The sequence below is a fragment of the Pelobates fuscus genome, chromosome 5 (assembly GCF_036172605.1).
Source record: "Pelobates fuscus isolate aPelFus1 chromosome 5, aPelFus1.pri, whole genome shotgun sequence".
Classification (NCBI taxonomy): Eukaryota; Metazoa; Chordata; class Amphibia; order Anura; family Pelobatidae; genus Pelobates; species Pelobates fuscus.
In genome coordinates, this window is record NC_086321.1 from 370,524,925 (window position 1) to 370,543,219 (window position 18,295).

General features: G+C 44.6%; 1 protein-coding gene across 2 annotated transcripts in view; it reads right to left on the reverse strand.

Moving 5' to 3' along the window:
- RHBDL3 (rhomboid like 3) overlaps positions 1 to 18,295 on the reverse strand; it is a 41,106-nt gene that overhangs the window by 16,567 nt on the left and 6,244 nt on the right. The window contains exon 2 of one of the 2 annotated variants that reach the window (XM_063456176.1): positions 15,303 to 15,326. The exons of the other annotated variant lie outside the window; for it this stretch is intronic. Coding sequence (XP_063312246.1) covers positions 15,303 to 15,326 — 24 coding nt within the window. The remainder of the gene's footprint in view (positions 1 to 15,302; positions 15,327 to 18,295) is intronic. 2 annotated transcript variants of the gene reach the window in all.

An 18,295-nucleotide genomic window follows, 5' to 3' on the forward strand; every position in this document is an offset into this window, starting at 1 on the left:
ACTGGGTTACTTATTAAAAGGGAGAATTTCCCAATTAAGGCCAAAACGGCTGATTTACAAGGATTCTTATTTTGGCTTACATTTTGCAATTCTTTTTATTTATTTATTTATTTAGGTCACTACAGTTTTACATTCCGTGCATAAACTCACATATCGTTAGTCTCTTAAGAGAAATTGTCAGCAATCGAAACTTAATTTCACATTTTAGAACAAAAGAGCCAGACTGGGTAAAGTCTCCAGCTGAGCTATGTTTTGAGTCCTATAAATTTGGATCACTCTTGCAGATGGCAACATGCATCATCATCATCCTGCTGAAAGAGTGGAGATGGGGTTGTCCATGTCTTCTTGCTATGGCTAGTCGGTGTACAAATTTGGAACATTTATCTACTTTATTTAGGGATTGGATACTGTCTCATAAATACTTGTCCAGAGATTTGGTAACAATTCCAAATGATTTACTCTGTGTATGAAAGACTTTAGTCTTTCTATGAAGGCTTGATTTAATCGCCCTCACATCAAATATATAATGATATACCTCTCCTCCCAAATGTCAAAAATAGGTCCGGTAATGTAAACATTGCCGTCCAAGAAAATAAATGAGAAACCAGCGCACTCCTTATCCACTAAACAGCTACTTTGGTGCTGCCAGATTTTGTACGTTTTATTAAAAACACCTAATCTAGGAAAAAAACAATGGGGATTTAGTTACATTATATGATCATACATTGCATAAGCCTGCCACAGCGTCAATGTTCCCCATATTCGGCAGGTCCTACTCCAACTGCCTAATGTCTGCTAAATGAGCTACTCACTTGGGAAAATCGTCTCGAGTTCTCTGCAGTACAAGGCCAAATAGGATCCTGGGATGAGGCACCTGTGACAGGGAGGGGTGCGGAACCAGGGAGCTGTAGTGGGAGTTTGAGCGCAGGACTTATTTTTGTATAAATGTAAACATGTCAGTCAAAAGTGCCATATTCGGAGCATCTTATGACACATGTCTCATGTCAGAGTCTTTGTAGTATCTTGGATTGTCACATCTTTCCACTCTTCTGGGGCTAATATTGCGTTCAGGTCATGTTTCCATTTTTTGGTAACTTATGGGGCACATAAAGTGTACCTAACAAGATTTGCATATAATATGGAAGCAGTACATATACAATCGAAGAGAGCGGTCATAGAATGCAAAAGAGTGGGTTAATATCCAAAGAGACATTTTAAATTAAACCGTACAATTTCAAGATTTAGTTAGCAATAAAATTCAGAAGCAGGTATATGAAGATTCTTCAAGGAGACATAGTCTAGAATTCATAGTCTAAAACCAACAAAAAAAATTCCTCTTGACTCAACAATGAAATAGTTTCTGATTCACAACATCATAAAAATGAGTGGGGACATCCTCACATATCAGGACCCGATAAGGATAATTTATCCCAGTGTTTATAATGACTCCATAAGTTCTGAGAGAGAGATAATATAGGAGTAGCATGTGGTCATGTCCAAGTCTTTGGGATTCTGGGCAAGGAACAGTGACTGCCAAGATCTTGTGTCAAGTGAAGCCATCTGCTGATATTGAGTAATGTCTAGCTGTGTCATCATCACCATTTGGACCACTTTGCAATATGAAAAGAAATGTGTGTGGCTAGCTGCAGTGACTACTTTGGCTTAGGCAAGACAGACGAAAGCATGCATTTAATAGCTCCCCTATGTATCTTTCACAGATTACCAGCAGAAAAAAAAAAAGGATCTAAACACATATGACAATTATTCATCTTGTAGGATTTAATTTGATTTCTTTCCTAAATCTAAACACAATAATTACACTAAAATATGAATAAAACTTATTTTAAATCTAATTTTCGTTATGTTTTATTAAATGTATAATTGCTTCTGTTGTCTGGGAATCACTATCATTCGCCGTGGTGTTGTACAGGAGATAACAAAGAGATGCGTGGATAATTATTATAATAATCCCGATTCAGAGTCCCCAGTCTCAGGACTCAATGAAAGTGGATCAAGGATTTTCCTTAATACCCTGACACAGCTTTCCATAGCACAGAAATCCCAAATGATCCCACATTTGGGTCTTAAAAGTGTTTTCCTCCGTGGCTCCTGCAGCTGGGACTCCTGGGCGCCCCAGCCAGAAGCCCCCAGGTGGCACGAGGACTGCAAACCCCAGACTATGGCGTGGTAATCCTCTTATGTAAACGAATGAGCCAAAATATATTTAATCTCTTCACAAAAGACCTTTTTATTTCCCAGCCCCTCGAACAAATGGAGACAAAACTCTGAATGCTGCTTCAACTCCAGAGCTCATTATAAGAGCAAAGAGATGGGGCAGGTGTTGGCAAAACAGCTCGAAATCTGCTTGATTTCATCTGGTCTTAGAAACAAATAAGACGCTCTTGAATGAGCTTCTTGTGACTGGCACGGGCATTGGCCTGTATTCAGAACTGGCAAGGGAACCATCGCTCTAATTAAAGCCTAGCCCTCTGTATGTGAACGGTGTCTCTTTTTGTAATGTAAACTCCCAGTATTCTCTTTAGTTTGTTAGACACCCCAGTAGTTAATGTAAAGACACAAGACTCTCAGCATAACATAAAAACAACAAATTCCTTTAATTTCACCCATTTGGATCTTTAAAACTTCGTAAAGTATAATAGATCATTTATAATAGAATATGCATTTTGTACATGTCGAACATACTCCGCACCAAATTTAGGTTTGTGAGCTCCATCTTAAAAAGGGATCAGACCCTACCTATAATTCCTAAAATAGGAACTGCTAGCATTCTTCCAAAGAATTAACCTTTGTATGGGCTGCATAAAAAGACCTATCTACTTTCAGTACGGTATTTCTTAAAACTGTAAGCACAACCAATTACATATACGGTAGTTCAAATATTACAAAGTTTCAGGAGTACAGAAGCTTGCACAATCATTAAATCACAATAAATATTCCTCTTATTGTGTAAGGTGGATTAACGTTCATTTAAACACACTCTGCTCTCTCGTAACAAGGTGTATATTGTCCAAAAATCTGCACAACCTTCCATGCACTGCCAAAGGCTAACCAGTACTTCTAAAAAAAATAAAAAATAAAAATATATATATATAAAAAAAATAGAAAAATTCCGGCACTCCAACCCAGAAAAAAACCTTTTGGTACCTGGTGCTCTGGTAGCTGTAATCATATATCCAAGAAAATACCGGCACTCTAGGAGTTTTGCAATCTTTCGATATTCTTTATTTCACATAGGACATCAACGTTTCAGGTCCTGATGAGAGCTCCATGAGGTATTTTAGTGGTATTTTCTTGGATATAGATATATATATTAAATGTTTACTTACAGGGGTATACCCTCACATATTAGATTACCCACTACAAAGTCTACCCTCAAAAAGACGGAGTTGGCTTATCCTCAGACAAAAAAAAAAAAGTGTAAAATTAAACATAGAAACATAGAGTGTGACGGCAGATAAAAACCATGCGCCCCCTCTAGTTTGCCTAATTTACTAAATGCTTTAGTCCCTGGCCTTATCGTATAGTTAGGATAGCCTTATGCCTATCCCACGCATGCTTAAACTCCTTTACTGTGTTAACCTCTACCACTTCAGCTGGAAGGTTATTCCATGCATCCACTACCCTCTCAGTAAAGTAATACTTCCGGATATTATTTTTAAAACCTCTAATTTAAGACTATGCCCTCTTGTTGTGTGGAACATAAAATACAGAGTGGTGCAATATTTTGCATAGATCGAAGAGTTTGAAAGAACACAAATGAAATAATAAGGAATTAACAGTAATATGAGGTATCCCATTCTACACCGAATCCATTTAGTCCTTAAACCTACATGATTAGGGATTACCCTCTTTCTAGTGCTACAATAAACACATCATTTTCGTCAAGGAAATTAATGACCGCCCTCGCTCTCATTGTTTGGATACACCCCATTAGCTAAAATTTATTACACCACAAGTTGACTCTCTCTTAGTTACATGTTTCCCTGGCATACAGCAATTTGATATGCGTTCGACTAAATCTACTGTCTGCAGGTCTGGAAGTGAAAATAAAAATGAAACAATATTGTTTCCATGATCAATAAGGAAACTATGCCCTTGTTTATTCTGCAATAAAACACAACACGCTTAATATCTGCAAAGAAAACCAGTCCTCGCTGTGTCTCCGGGACTGAGCCGAGTCTACGCGCCGCCTCATTGCGACAGACGTGTAAATGCCTGGGTGATTTTTATGGCTTTAATGCTTGCTTTGTACTCTCTGGCTCTATATCAAATCCATAAACCTGCACTAAGATTATAATTGGAAGCTGCATTGGTATCCCAGCATTCCCCCTAACCTTGGGATGTACGTAGCGGATATCTGCATCATGCAGCGGGCAATATAGCCGCAAGCGCGGGTAATTTATCGGAGTACTGGGTAAATCTGTCAAGTACCAGGCCACAACGGGACATTTTAACCACACACAACACAAACAAGTAGCTATAAGTGAAAAAGCACAACATGCAAAAAAAAAAAAAAAGAGAGAGAGAGAATTCACAATGTAATTACTGGTCAAACACCTTGGTTTTCTTTGGAACCTTAGCCCAAAGACATAGAGACCCTCTCAAGAGAACTAAAAGTGAGAGGGCTCTATGTGTTTGGACTAAGGTTTAAAAATCTTTCCACAAGGAAAAAAAACTGTAAAAAACAGTAATTACAATGTAAGTTCTCTTTATTTAACACAAGGTGTTTTTTTCACTTATAGGTTTTGTGTTTTGTATTCTTAGGTTTTTGGAGGGTTGTTCGGTGAGACAACCAACAAGAAGAACCTGGTGTTAATTTGTGTTTTTTTGCGGTATTTTGCCTTTTGTTTTGGTTGCACTGTAGGTTATACATACACTGGAAAATGTATTATTATTATTTATAAAACAACAACAACATAAACGGGCAAAATTTGGAATCATGCCAAACACGCCAAACGCACGCCGTATGACCACAGTGTCAGAGATTAAACCTTCGTCTGTCAATGAACTCCTAACTATTTCTACCACCTAGATATTTTTATATCTCCATCGAAAGCGGGCCTGGCAAGGTTTTAAACTGTATGATTATTATGTTTATTGGTCCACATTCAGGTGGTGAAATTTAGTAAGGCAGGTTATTACCCAGAATCCCTGGCTGCAGGGGGAGCTCTGTATACTGTGTGATTATGGGGTAAGGCAGGTTATTACCCAGAATCCCTGGCTGCAGGGGAAGCTCTGTATACTGTGTGATTATGGGGTAAGGCAGGTTATTACCCAGAATCCCTGGCTGCAGGGGGAGCTCTGTATACTGTGTGATTATGGGGTAAGGCAGGTTATTACCCAGAATCCCTGGCTGCAGGGGGAGCTCTGTATACTGTGTGATTATGGGGTAAGGCGGGTTATTACCCAGAATCCCTGGCTGCAGGGGGAGCTCTGTATACTGTGTGATTATGGGGTAAGGCAGGTTATTACCCAGAATCCCTGGCTGCAGGGGGAGCTCTGTATACTGTGTGATTATGGGGTAAGGCAGGTTATTACCCAGAATCCCTGGCTGCAGGGGAAGCTCTGTATACTGTGTGATTATGGGGTAAGGCAGGTTATTACCCAGAATCCCTGGCTGCAGGGGGAGCTCTGTATACTGTGTGATTATGGGGTAAGGCAGGTTATTACCCAGAATCCCTGGCTGCAGGGGGAGCTCTGTATACTGTGTGATTATGGGGTAAGGCAGGTTATTACCCAGAATCCCTGGCTGCAGGGGGAGCTCTGTATACTGTGTGATTATGGGGTAAGGCAGGTTATTACCCAGAATCCCTGGCTGCAGGGGAAGCTCTGTATACTGTGTGATTATGGGGTAAGGCAGGTTATTACCCAGAATCCCTGGCTGCAGGGGGAGCTCTGTATACTGTGTGATTATGGGGTAAGGCAGGTTATTACCCAGAATCCCTGGCTGCAGGGGGAGCTCTGTATACTGTGTGATTATGGGGTAAGGCAGGTTATTACCCAGAATCCCTGCCTGCAGGGGGAGCTCTGTATACTGTGTGATTATGGGGTAAGGCAGGTTATTACCCAGAATCCCTGGCTGCAGGGGGAGCTCTGTATACTGTGTGATTATGGGGTAAGGCAGGTTATTACCCAGAATCCCTGGCTGCAGGGGGAGCTCTGTATACTGTGTGATTATGGGGTAAGGCAGGTTATTACCCAGAATCCCTGGCTGCAGGGGGAGCTCTGTATACTGTGTGATTATGGGGTAAGGCAGGTTATTACCCAGAATCCCAGGCTGCAGGGTGCGCTCTGTATACTGTGTGATTATGGGGTAAGGCAGGTTATTACCCAGAATCCCTGGCTGCAGGGGGAGCTCTGTATACTGTGTGATTATGGGGTAAGGCGGGTTATTACCCAGAATCCCTGGCTGCAGGGGGAGCTCTGTATACTGTGTGATTATGGGGTAAGGCAGGTTATTACCCAGAATCCCCGGCTGCAGGGGGAGCTCTGTATACTGTGTGATTATGGGGTAAGGCAGGTTATTACCCAGAATCCCTGGCTGCAGGGGAAGCTCTGTATACTGTGTGATTATGGGGTAAGGTAGGTTATTACCCAGAATCCCTGGCTGCAGGGGGAGCTCTGTATACTGTGTGATTATGGGGTAAGGCAGGTTATTACCCAGAATCCCTGGCTGCAGGGGAAGCTCTGTATACTGTGTGATTATGGGGTAAGGCGGGTTATTACCCAGAATCCCTGGCTGCAGGGGGAGCTCTGTATACTGTGTGATTATGGGGTAAGGCAGGTTATTACCCAGAATCCCTGGCTGCAGGGGGAGCTCTGTATACTGTGTGATTATGGGGTAAGGCAGGTTATTACCCAGAATCCCTGGCTGCAGGGGGAGCTCTGTATACTGTGTGATTATGGGGTAAGGCAGGTTATTACCCAGAATCCCCGGCTGCAGGGGGAGCTCTGTATACTGTGTGATTATGGGGTAAGGTAGGTTATTACCCAGAATCCCTGGCTGCAGGGGAAGCTCTGTATACTGTGTGATTATGGGGTAAGGTAGGTTATTACCCAGAATCCCTGGCTGCAGGGGAAGCTCTGTATACGGTGTGATTATGGGGTAAGGCAGGTTATTACCCAGAATCCCTGGCTGCAGGGAGAGCTCTGTATACTGTGTGATTATGGGGTAAGGCGGGTTATTACCCAGAATCCCTGGCTGCAGGGGAAGCTCTGTATACTGTGTGATTATGGGGTAAGGCGGGTTATTACCCAGAATCCCTGGCTGCAGGTGGCGCTCCGTATACTGTGTGATTATGGGGTAAGGCAGGTTATTACCCAGAATCCCTGGCTGCAGGGGGAGCTCTGTATACTGTGTGATTATGGGGTAAGGCGGGTTATTACCCAGAATCCCCGGCTGCAGGGGGAGCTCTGTATACTGTGTCATTATGGGGTAAGGCGGGTTATTACCCAGAATCCCTGGCTGCAGGGGGAGCTCTGTATACTGTGTGATTATGGGGTAAGGCGGGTTATTACCCAGAATCCCTGGCTGCAGGGGAAGCTCTGTATACTGTGTGATTATGGGGTAAGGCAGGTTATTACCCAGAATCCCTGGCTGCAGGTGGCGCTCCGTATACTGTGTGATTATGGGGTAAGGCAGGTTATTACCCAGAATCCCTGGCTGCAGGGGGAGCTCTGTATACTGTGTGATTATGGGGTAAGGCGGGTTATTACCCAGAATCCCTGGCTGCAGGGGAAGCTCTGTATACTGTGTGATTATGGGGTAAGGCGGGTTATTACCCAGAATCCCTGGCTGCAGGTGGCGCTCCGTATACTGTGTGATTATGGGGTAAGGCAGGTTATTACCCAGAATCCCTGGCTGCAGGGGGAGCTCTGTATACTGTGTGATTATGGGGTAAGGCGGGTTATTACCCAGAATCCCTGGCTGCAGGGGGAGCTCTGTATACTGTGTGATTATGGGGTAAGGCGGGTTATTACCCAGAATCCCTGGCTGCAGGGGAAGCTCTGTATACTGTGTGATTATGGGGTAAGGCGGGTTATTACCCAGAATCCCTGGCTGCAGGTGGCGCTCCGTATACTGTGTGATTATGGGGTAAGGCAGGTTATTACCCAGAATCCCTGGCTGCAGGGGGAGCTCTGTATACTGTGTGATTATGGGGTAAGGCGGGTTATTACCCAGAATCCCCGGCTGCAGGGGGAGCTCTGTATACTGTGTCATTATGGGGTAAGGCAGGTTATTACCCAGAATCCCTGGCTGCAGGGGGAGCTCTGTATACTGTGTTATTATGGGGTAAGGCGGGTTATTACCCAGAATCCCTGGCTGCAGGGGAGCTCTGTATACTGTGTGATTATGGGGTAAGGCGGGTTATTACCCAGAATCCCTGGCTGCAGGTGGCGCTCCGTATACTGTGTGATTATGGGGTAAGGCAGGTTATTACCCAGAATCCCTGGCTGCAGGGGGAGCTCTGTATACTGTGTGATTATGGGGTAAGGCAGGTTATTACCCAGAATCCCTGGCTGCAGGGGGCGCTCCGTATACTGTGTGATTATGGGGTAAGGCAGGTTATTACCCAGAATCCCTGGCTGCAGGGGGAGCTCTGTATACTGTGTGATTATGGGGTAAGGCAGGTTATTACCCAGAATCCCAGGCTGCAGGGTGCGCTCTGTATACTGTGTGATTATGGTGTAAGGCAGGTTATTACCCAGAATCCCTGGCTGCAGGGGGCGCTCTGTATACTGTGTGATTATGGTGTAAGGCAGGTTATTACCCAGAATCCCAGGCTGCAGGGTGCGCTCTGTATACTGCAAGGAAATTTCTGTATGCTAAGATATTACAGAATAAAGCAGGTGATTTCCCAGAATCCCATGCTCCAGCCATATTAGATATTTTCCCATATAGGAGAATGATATGTGTAGATGTACTTTCTGGTAGAAATGCGTAAGAATGCCTACTATGTCCCACGTTGCAGTGGGATGGAACAGATATCCTTGTTATTGCCACATTTAGCCTGGGTGGCTGATATTTGAGAAATCCCATTACTGGGAAGCTTCCCTCCTAACAATTGGAGGAATGTTAATGATTGTCTGTATTAGACCTTTTCTCTCGCTCCTTGTGAACAATCCTTGCCATTGTATGGGGAGCCAAGTGGCGGTTTACAATAGACTTCAGCTGTGTTCATTTCATAGCTGGGTCATGGGCATGCGGCTGCCTGAGATTAACCGTCAACAGACAAAGGCCCAGCATTTACCTCATGTTCCCTGCAGCAAATTAACACTCCCTTAACAGTCAGTAATTCAGTCACCGTAAACTGCGAGTACCAAAGGATCAACTACTTCAACAAATCTAGACATGCCAAACATCAAATACTACAGTCCTTCTAGTCTTTCCAGTGTCTGATTGGATGGGAACTGGGTTTTGGGACAGTAGAGAAGGTATATTGGTGTGAAATTGCCCAATAAAAAAATAAAACAAAACACTAGACAAGACAAATGGGCTCATCCCTCAATTACCCAATGTGGTAATTCATTTTTAAGGCGTTGATACTGTAAACTTATTGTGGGATGGGGAATAACAAAATGTAAAAATGAATAGAAAATTAAAGTAGATCTGTAAACTTTCACAGATTTTCCTTCACTTGGCTTCAGACAGTATTGTTTGTGTTTTAAGTTGGAAATAGTGTCATTTTTTTTGCAGATCTTGAAAGTTATCAGATACAGAATATATTATCACTGCCAGACGGTGCCCTGCGCCTTCTCTTATTTTCTGAGCTAAGGTCCATTCTATAGACTCCTTGTTAAGGTGTCAGCAAATATCTGCATCCATCAAATAGGAAGACTTCAAATCATTTCTTTTTTTCGGGGCTATAGGTTCCCTAACTTCCCTTTAATGGAGTGGACTAATTATACAAGGTAAAAAAAGTTATGTTCTAATTAAAGGAACACTCTCCCATCTCTCCCTGTAATATCCCTCACCTTTTTGTGTCGTCATCATTTTTCCACTTAATACAATCTGTCACTTTGACTTTTCATTTCACCTGTTACAATTGTTCATCATTTCATCCTCGTCCCCTTGTGCCTTTACCTCTCATGTCACCTGTTACGATCCCATTTACCTTAGACATTTTTGTTCAGGGGTCTTGGATCTAACAGCTGATAGACATCTCCAGGGGTTATATCACATGGTGAATAAATTAGGCTGTGGCATTAATTTCCCAGCCCATAAATCCTCATTTACCCCCCAACTCTGTTCTCTTAATGCTGAATAAATAATAACTCCTTAAAGTTAACCATTCTAATAAACTAATGATCACAGCAGTGAAATGGGCAATGCTCTACGTGATTGCAGTCAAAAAGTCTACTATCAAACCAAATTGTCAAGAATCCTATCAATAATAATGTATCGTCCTCTCTCCCCACTTAATCTAATATCATAATTCCCTTTCGCACCTAGGACCCTTTCCAACCAACTCCCTGTATCAAATGTAGCATTTTCTGTCATCACCTCTGCTCCTCTCTCCTGGTACCAGCCCTTATTATCTCTGCTCAACATACCTAGTCCTACCCCTCATCATCGTTCCTCATTTCACCTGCTACCATAACTCTTTATCTCTCTTCCAAAAAGTATAGTCCGTAATCCCAGATATGTCAGAATCTCTCCCCATCTCCCCCGATTCTCTTAAGAACAATGCATTATCCTCGTGTTTCCCATCTCTTCCTATCCCAACTCGTACTGCCCAACAACATCATACGTTAACACCCCTCTCCTGGTATGGTCCCTATGTATCATAAGTTCTTTTTCCAATACCCGGCTGTTGCGTTCCTCTCCCTATTCCACTGTTATCCTCGTACCCTGAATCCCAAGCATTCATCACCTTTTTTCGCTCTACCACATTCAAGCTCACCTCATATAAAGTCCTTTGTCTACAGTAACTATTTCTCTTCACCAGCCATGGATTGGTATGTTCAGTGGGGATAAAAACAAAATTTCCCCATTGTATGACAAAACAAGCCTATTTTATGTGTTATACCTCAATATATTCAAACCTGATTCACGCACACGAATGAGTACGCACACGAATGAATAAAATGGTGTGTCACGGTGCAACGCGTGGGAACATATTTATAGTTCTTTGCTGTAAACGCAGTACATGTCACGGCAAGGGTGCATAATTTATTATTACACTATGAAATATTATCCTTTAATGTAATTTGTGTAGTAAATGGCACAAATTACAGAGATGATATTGCTGAGGTCATCAGGGGTTACATCTTTTGAAGCTGGAACCCCCACAGAGGTCAGATGACAGAAAGGGTAGTATGAATGGCATAGGAATGTGCACGGGCGTAGGAACCAGGGGGGATGGGGGGGGACGCATCCCCCCCAGGAAATAATCCGGGGGGGACAGATAATGCAGAAATCCCCCCCAGGTCCGCCGGCCAAAGGGGAGCGCAAGTATTAATTCCAGAGACTCTTCTGCACCCAAACCACGTGCAGAGAATTTTCCAACTTTGGAGAAAGATAGTGATTTGGATGTTTTCCTGCGCAGTTTTGAAAAAGTTTGCAGGCTGTACCAGCTACCAAAGGTCCAGTGGGCAAAATACCTCACCCCCGGTCTCAGAGGTCCTGCACTGGAAGCATTTGCTGCGCTTCCGGCAGAATTTGACCAGGACTATGATGTGATTAAGGCTGCCTTGCAAAAACGGTACAACCTTACTCCTGAGGTGTACCGAAAGAAATTCAGGACTTTGCAAAAGCATCCCACAGAAAGTTATGCAGCAGTTGTGGGGCACCTGGCGACAGCATTCGGACAGTGGACTACAGGGCTGGAGATTACCACTTTGGAAAGTTTGCAAGAACTGTTAATAAAAGAACAGTTTTTGCAGCTCTGCCCAGCCGATGTACAGGAATGGTTGCTGGACCGGAACCCCAAAACGGCATTGGAAACGGGTGAGCTGGCAGATTTCCACACTGCCAATCGAGCAACAGTGGACCGGAGCAGAGGTTTTGCCAAGGGAACATCCAGCTGGAGGACCACACCACCACGACTCCCCATCACAAGGCCTAGCGGGCCATCTTTTGTTTCAGCTCCTACCTCAGGGAGAGGGGTAGCTAGTGCCATGTCTGCGCAAGGAGATAGTCGCAGATGTTTTATTTGCAACCGAATGGGGCACTTGAGTAATACCTGCCCAGAGAAAAGGAGGCCAGCACCCTCATCCGGAGGGGTTCAACCTGCAAGAGCCCCATCTTCTGTGTTGTTCGTGACCAAGTCAGAGGGCAACAACAATGTGAACCTGCAGCCTGTTACAGTGGGAGAGAAGGTAACTGTGGGACTCAGGGACACGGGGGCAGATGTGACTCTTGTGCGTCCAGAGCTAGTGCGCTCTGAGGACTTTATCCCTGGCCGGACTTTAGCCGTAAAGGGGATTGGGGGAATATGTCCTGCAGTGCCAATGGAAAGTGTATATTTGGATTGGGGAGCGGGCAGGGGTTTGAGGGATGTGGGGGTATCGGATAATATTCCTACAAATGTATTGCTTGGTACCGACTTAGGTAGGTTGTTATCCCAGTATGTGCCTGAGAGTGATATGTGTTACCAACCAAAGCCCTTTAGGGGCCCTGCTGTGGAGAGGACAGGGTGTAAATGTTTATGTAAATTACGGTACTTGCTTGGGGGACAGAATCTAATTCTAAGTGAGTCACCATCTTTCCTTGCCAGAGACCCCCTGGACAGAAGTTGAACTTTGAAAACCTAATTGAGTAATTAGGACTTCTGTATTTTATCCTTTTTGTTTTTTATCTGTTGTTGGTGTAAATAATTTGTTTATCATGTATTGTTATATGCACTGTGATTAATTTTTGCTCATAATAAACATTAATTTATTAAGTTCTGCCTTTGTCTGGTTAAGAATCACGTTACCTGAAGAGACTAGTTAGTATGTTTGTAATTCCTTAAATATTGTACTAAGTAATATTTGGTGGGTTTTATTATTGATTTACCTGGGGGACCAAGGCAGCCCATTTATAAATTGTCTTGGTGGTGGCAGCGTTAAAATAGTAATAGTTGGGGCGGGGCCTGGATGCCGAGCTGACTGGTCGCACTAAACCAGAGCTCCGTGTGATGACCTGCAAATAGGCGATTTAACCCGACAAATCACACCGAAATCACACCGAGCTCACTTACCTGGCACAGCAGAGCAGCGGCAGTATCCCGGGACGTATCTAGCCAGACCTCCGGGAGGCATTTTAAAGCTAACGCAGAGTTGCAGCCTACCACGGGCGCAGACGTGTGAGTGGCGGCCGACCTCCACGCCGGCAAACCCGCGGAAAATACTGCGGCGTTGAGGCCCTGATCACCCCCCCCTGCCGGTGTGGGATATCCCGACACAACTAAGCGAGAAACGAGCTAGCAGATCCCTGGATTAGGAAGACCAAACTCCACGTGCAACCTACGGGGCCCAACCAAGATGGCGGCACAGCCCAAACGCACACTCACAAAGCCACCCCAGTATGCACAGGAGTTCATCAACCGACTAGGTACCTACTTGTGGGCGAAGCTCAGAGCCCAGAAACGGTTGTACAACCTGGCAATGAGAGAGGCGGTGGCATGGATCCGCCCGGCCACCCGGCGTAAGCTAAAGAGGAACCCCCCTCGCAACTTTAAAGCGGCCCCCAGACTGGAACGGAGCCAAACCTCAAAAAAGCAGGCAGGGGCGCCGGGCCCCTCAAATAACGACATAACCGAGACAAAGACACGGCACAGGACCCGACCAGCCTACCACTCAGCGGTCCCGACAACCACCGACCGGCACCCAGCGACAGATCGTCCATACACCTCCCCAGAAAGCAGACAACCGCAAACCAGCGATACAGCCTGGGGCCGGAGGGAGAAATATTACAACTTTGGGACAAACGCTGCCTTCCTGAACCCCTATTCCCAGGGCTTCGGTTTCCTTACTTACCCTGCCTACCCTCCAAGTCACAGAGACACTACTCACATGACGCCCAGCCAAGGCATCGGCTGAACGCCTTATTGCAAAAGACTGGCAGCTCCGCGTTAGCAGAACAGGCGACCCTCCTGCGGCTGGACCAAGCAACATAAACCACATTTCACCTCACAGCTATGACACCTACCTTTTAACCTGCCTGCCAGCCAGTTCGGTGAGGGACTTTTGCCTGGGGGACCCCAGAGGACCTTAGTATAATAGTTGTTTCACACATGAAGAATTGTTAATTTCCATCTGCCTAGCATGTCTTATACGTATAAATCATTATTTTATATTTTAATCTGACGCTCTTTAAACTCTATACAGCATTCAGTAGGCATGCATCCAAATAGTCAGCGATAGCTTTACTGCACGCTCCAGCCATGTTAACAGAATTTAGCCTGTTGCTAACAAATACATGCTTACTGCTTACTTACAAGGCTTTGTTTTACTTTTTTTTTTTATTTCTTTTCTTTCATGATATATCTTACGTGCCAACATTGTTTAGTAACTTAAAGCATAGTGACTAACTGGCACTGCATCCTACTGCTAATCGACGCATGCTTAATGCCTACTCATAATATGTTACTCTACTCTCATAAAATACGTTGTGTAACAGAATTGTTTACTACTAGCACTAAAGCGATGTCACTAACGTTTAGATATCAAACGCATAGCCACCGCAATGATTTAACTGGAACTAACTACCTAGCTACTTACACAAGCGACTGTCTCCACTTGTTAATATTATATTATAAAATGTGCCTGTTCATCTTGTGCCCCGCATGTTGAGCGTGGGATACGTTGGAGGATTGCTTTTGGGGCACCTCTTACCTGCCTGTGATATATATGCGCACAACAAAAATAAAGAATTTAAAAAAAAAAAAAAATAGTAATAGTTATATTATTATGTTTAAGTGTGGGTGGTGTTAAAAAGGGGGATTTTGTCATTATTTCCGGTCTAGTGCAGACAAATAGTGTACTTTAACCCTTTCACCACCACAACTACATCACGCACACTCTTGGAGTAGGGTGCGTTCGTGACAGTACACATAATTTAACAGTAATTATTACAATCTCGCCAATTCACTATAAATTATTTACTTTTGACGGGGAAAGGTTTACTTTGTTAAACTTTCAACTCTGATTATGCACAACCAAACTCCACAAATGTTATTCAATACTTAACATAAAGAACGACATAGAACAAATGGTAATGAGACACTAAACAACTTCACTGTGTTATCTTATATTACAGGCAAAATACATAAAAAATGTCGACATATTCTACATACCTGATCAAACAGAGCTCTCCAATGCTGAAAGGTCGGAATGCAAAAAAAGAGGAAAAGGGAAGAATTTTAAAGACAAATAACCCACTCCACTCTGACACGCAACAACTCCTTAGTAGCTTATAAAGCAAGAACTCATTAATAACTAATTAATAGCCATTTCCGTTCGCTTCTCCGATTAACTCATTACCTCGTCTACTCTGACTTCATAAACACATTAAGAATCACGCACCATAACCACCATGAGACCACAGGAAATCATAGACCTATCAAATGGAAAGTGATGGTAGAGAGCAAACAGTGCTGTCGGCGCCAGAAGAGCGACCTTCACTTCAATGTTCCCTTCAGACGTTGTCCTTAAATTTCCCTTTCACCCATTGACAGTAGTATGAAATAATAATAATCACATTCAAGGCAAAAGTAGCAGAACTCGAACGATAGCGGACTTAGAGATTATTTATTTTTTTGCTGTTTTAACCATAAATCGTATCTAATCATTGGATTGTGATTGTTGGAGTAGGCCGGCGCCGTTCCCTGGTAATGGCGCAAGTCTTTTTTTCACGGTGATACAAAAACAGATAATTCGTCAAAATTTTATAACTGGATATTATTACGGCTATCTGTAGACACCGTCTTAGGGAGCACATTTGTATTGGAATCAGGACAAAAAAAGTCTAAAAAAAACAAAAAACGCCATCTAAAACCGTATATTAAACATTGTAGCAACCACTAGTCATTCTGTATTACACACTACAGTCATATATTAAACAATGGAATTACCAGCAGTCACACTGTACTACACACTATAACAACTGCCAGTCTACTTGCCTTGTGTGATCTAACTACCACTCGTCACCCAGTATTATACACCACAACTTTTCGTATTACACAGTAACTATCGTCACCCTGTATTATACACTGTAACAACCTCCTTTCACTGCAACCCATCAGTCGCTCCGTATTACAGCCGGTAATTCCCATTAGTCGCCCTGTGTTACAGCCGGTAATTCCCATCAGTCGCCCCGTATTACAGCCGGTAATTCCCATTAGTCGCCCTGTGTTACAGCCGGTAATTCCCATCAGTCACCCTGTATTACAGCCGGTAATTCCCATTAGTCGCCCTGTGTTACAGCCGGTAATTCCCATCAGTCGCCCTGTGTTACAGCCGGTAATTCCCATCAGTCGCCCTGTGTTACAGCCGGTAATTCCCATCAGTCGCCCCGTATTACAGCCGGTAATTCCCATAAGTCACCCGGTGTTACAGCCGGTAATTCCCATCAGTCGCCCCGTATTACAGCCGGTAATTCCCATTAGTCGCCCTGTGTTACAGCCAGTAATTCCCATCAGTCACCCTGTATTACAGCCGGTAATTCCCATTAGTCGCCCTGTGTTACAGCCGGTAATTCCCATCAGTCACCCGGTGTTACAGCCGGTAATTCCCATCAGTCGCCGTGTATTACAGCCGGTAATTCCCATCAGTCGCCGTGTATTACAGCCGGTAATTCCCATTAGTCGCCCTGTGTTACAGCCGGTAATTCCCATCAGTTGCCCCGTAATAGTCGCCCCGTATTACAGCCGGTAATTCCCATTAGTCGCCCTGTGTTACAGCCGGTAATTCCCATCAGTCACCCTGTATTACAGCCGGTAATTCCCATTAGTCGCCCTGTGTTACAGCCGGTAATTCCCATCAGTCACCCGGTGTTACAGCCGGTAATTCCCATCAGTCGCCGTGTATTACAGCCGGTAATTCCCATCAGTCGCCGTGTATTACAGCCGGTAATTCCCATTAGTCGCCCTGTGTTACAGCCGGTAATTCCCATCAGTTGCCCCGTAATAGTCGCCCCGTATTACAGCCGGTAATTCCCATTAGTCGCCCTGTGTTACAGCCGGTAATTCCCATCAGTCACCCTGTATTACAGCCGGTAATTCCCATTAGTCGCCCTGTGTTACAGCCGGTAATTCCCATTAGTCGCCCTGTGTTACAGCCGGTAATTCCCATCAGTCACCCGGTGTTACAGCCGGTAATTCCCATCAGTCGCCGTGTATTACAGCCAGTAATTCCCATCAGTCGCCCCGTATTACAGCCGGTAATTCCCATTAGTCGCCCCGTATTACAGCCGGTAATTCCCATTAGTCGCCCCGTATTACAGTCGGTAATTCCCATCAGTTGCCCCGTAATAGTCGCCCCGTATTACAGCCTGTAATTCCCATCAGTCGCCCCGTATTACAGCCGGTAATTCCCATCAGTCGCCCCGTATTACAGTCGGTAATTCCCATCAGTCGCCCCGTATTACAGTCGGTAATTCCCATCAGTCGCCCCGTATTACAGCCGGTAATTCCCATCAGTCGCCCCGTATTACAGCCGGTAATTCCCATCAGTCGCCCCGTATTACAGCCGGTAATTCCCATCAGTCGCCCCGTATTACAGCCGGTAATTCCCATCCGTCGCCCCGTATTACAGCCGGTAATTCCCATCAGTCGCCCCGTATTACAGCCGGTAATTCCCATCAGTCGCCCCGTATTACAGCCGGTAATTCCCATCCATCGCCCCGTATTAGTGCCCCGTATTACAGCCGGTAATTCCCATCAGTCGCCCTGTATTACAGCCGGTAATTCCCATCCGTCGCCCCGTATTACAGCCGGTAATTCCCATCAGTCTCCCCGTATTACAGCCGGTAATTCCCATCAGTCGCCCCGTATTACAGCCGGTAATTCCCATCAGTCGCCCCGTATTACAGCCGGTAATTACCATCAGTCGCCCCGTATTACAGACGGTAATTCCCATCAGTGGCCCCGTATTACAGCTGGTAATTCCCATCCATCGCCCTGTATTACAGCCGGTAATTCCCATCCATCGCCCCGTATTAGTCGCCCTGTGTTACAGCCGGTAATTCCCATCAGTCGCCCTGTATTACAGCCGGTAATTCCCATCCGTCACCCCGTATTACAGCCGGTAATTCCCATCAGTCGCCCCGTATTACAGACGGTAATTCCCA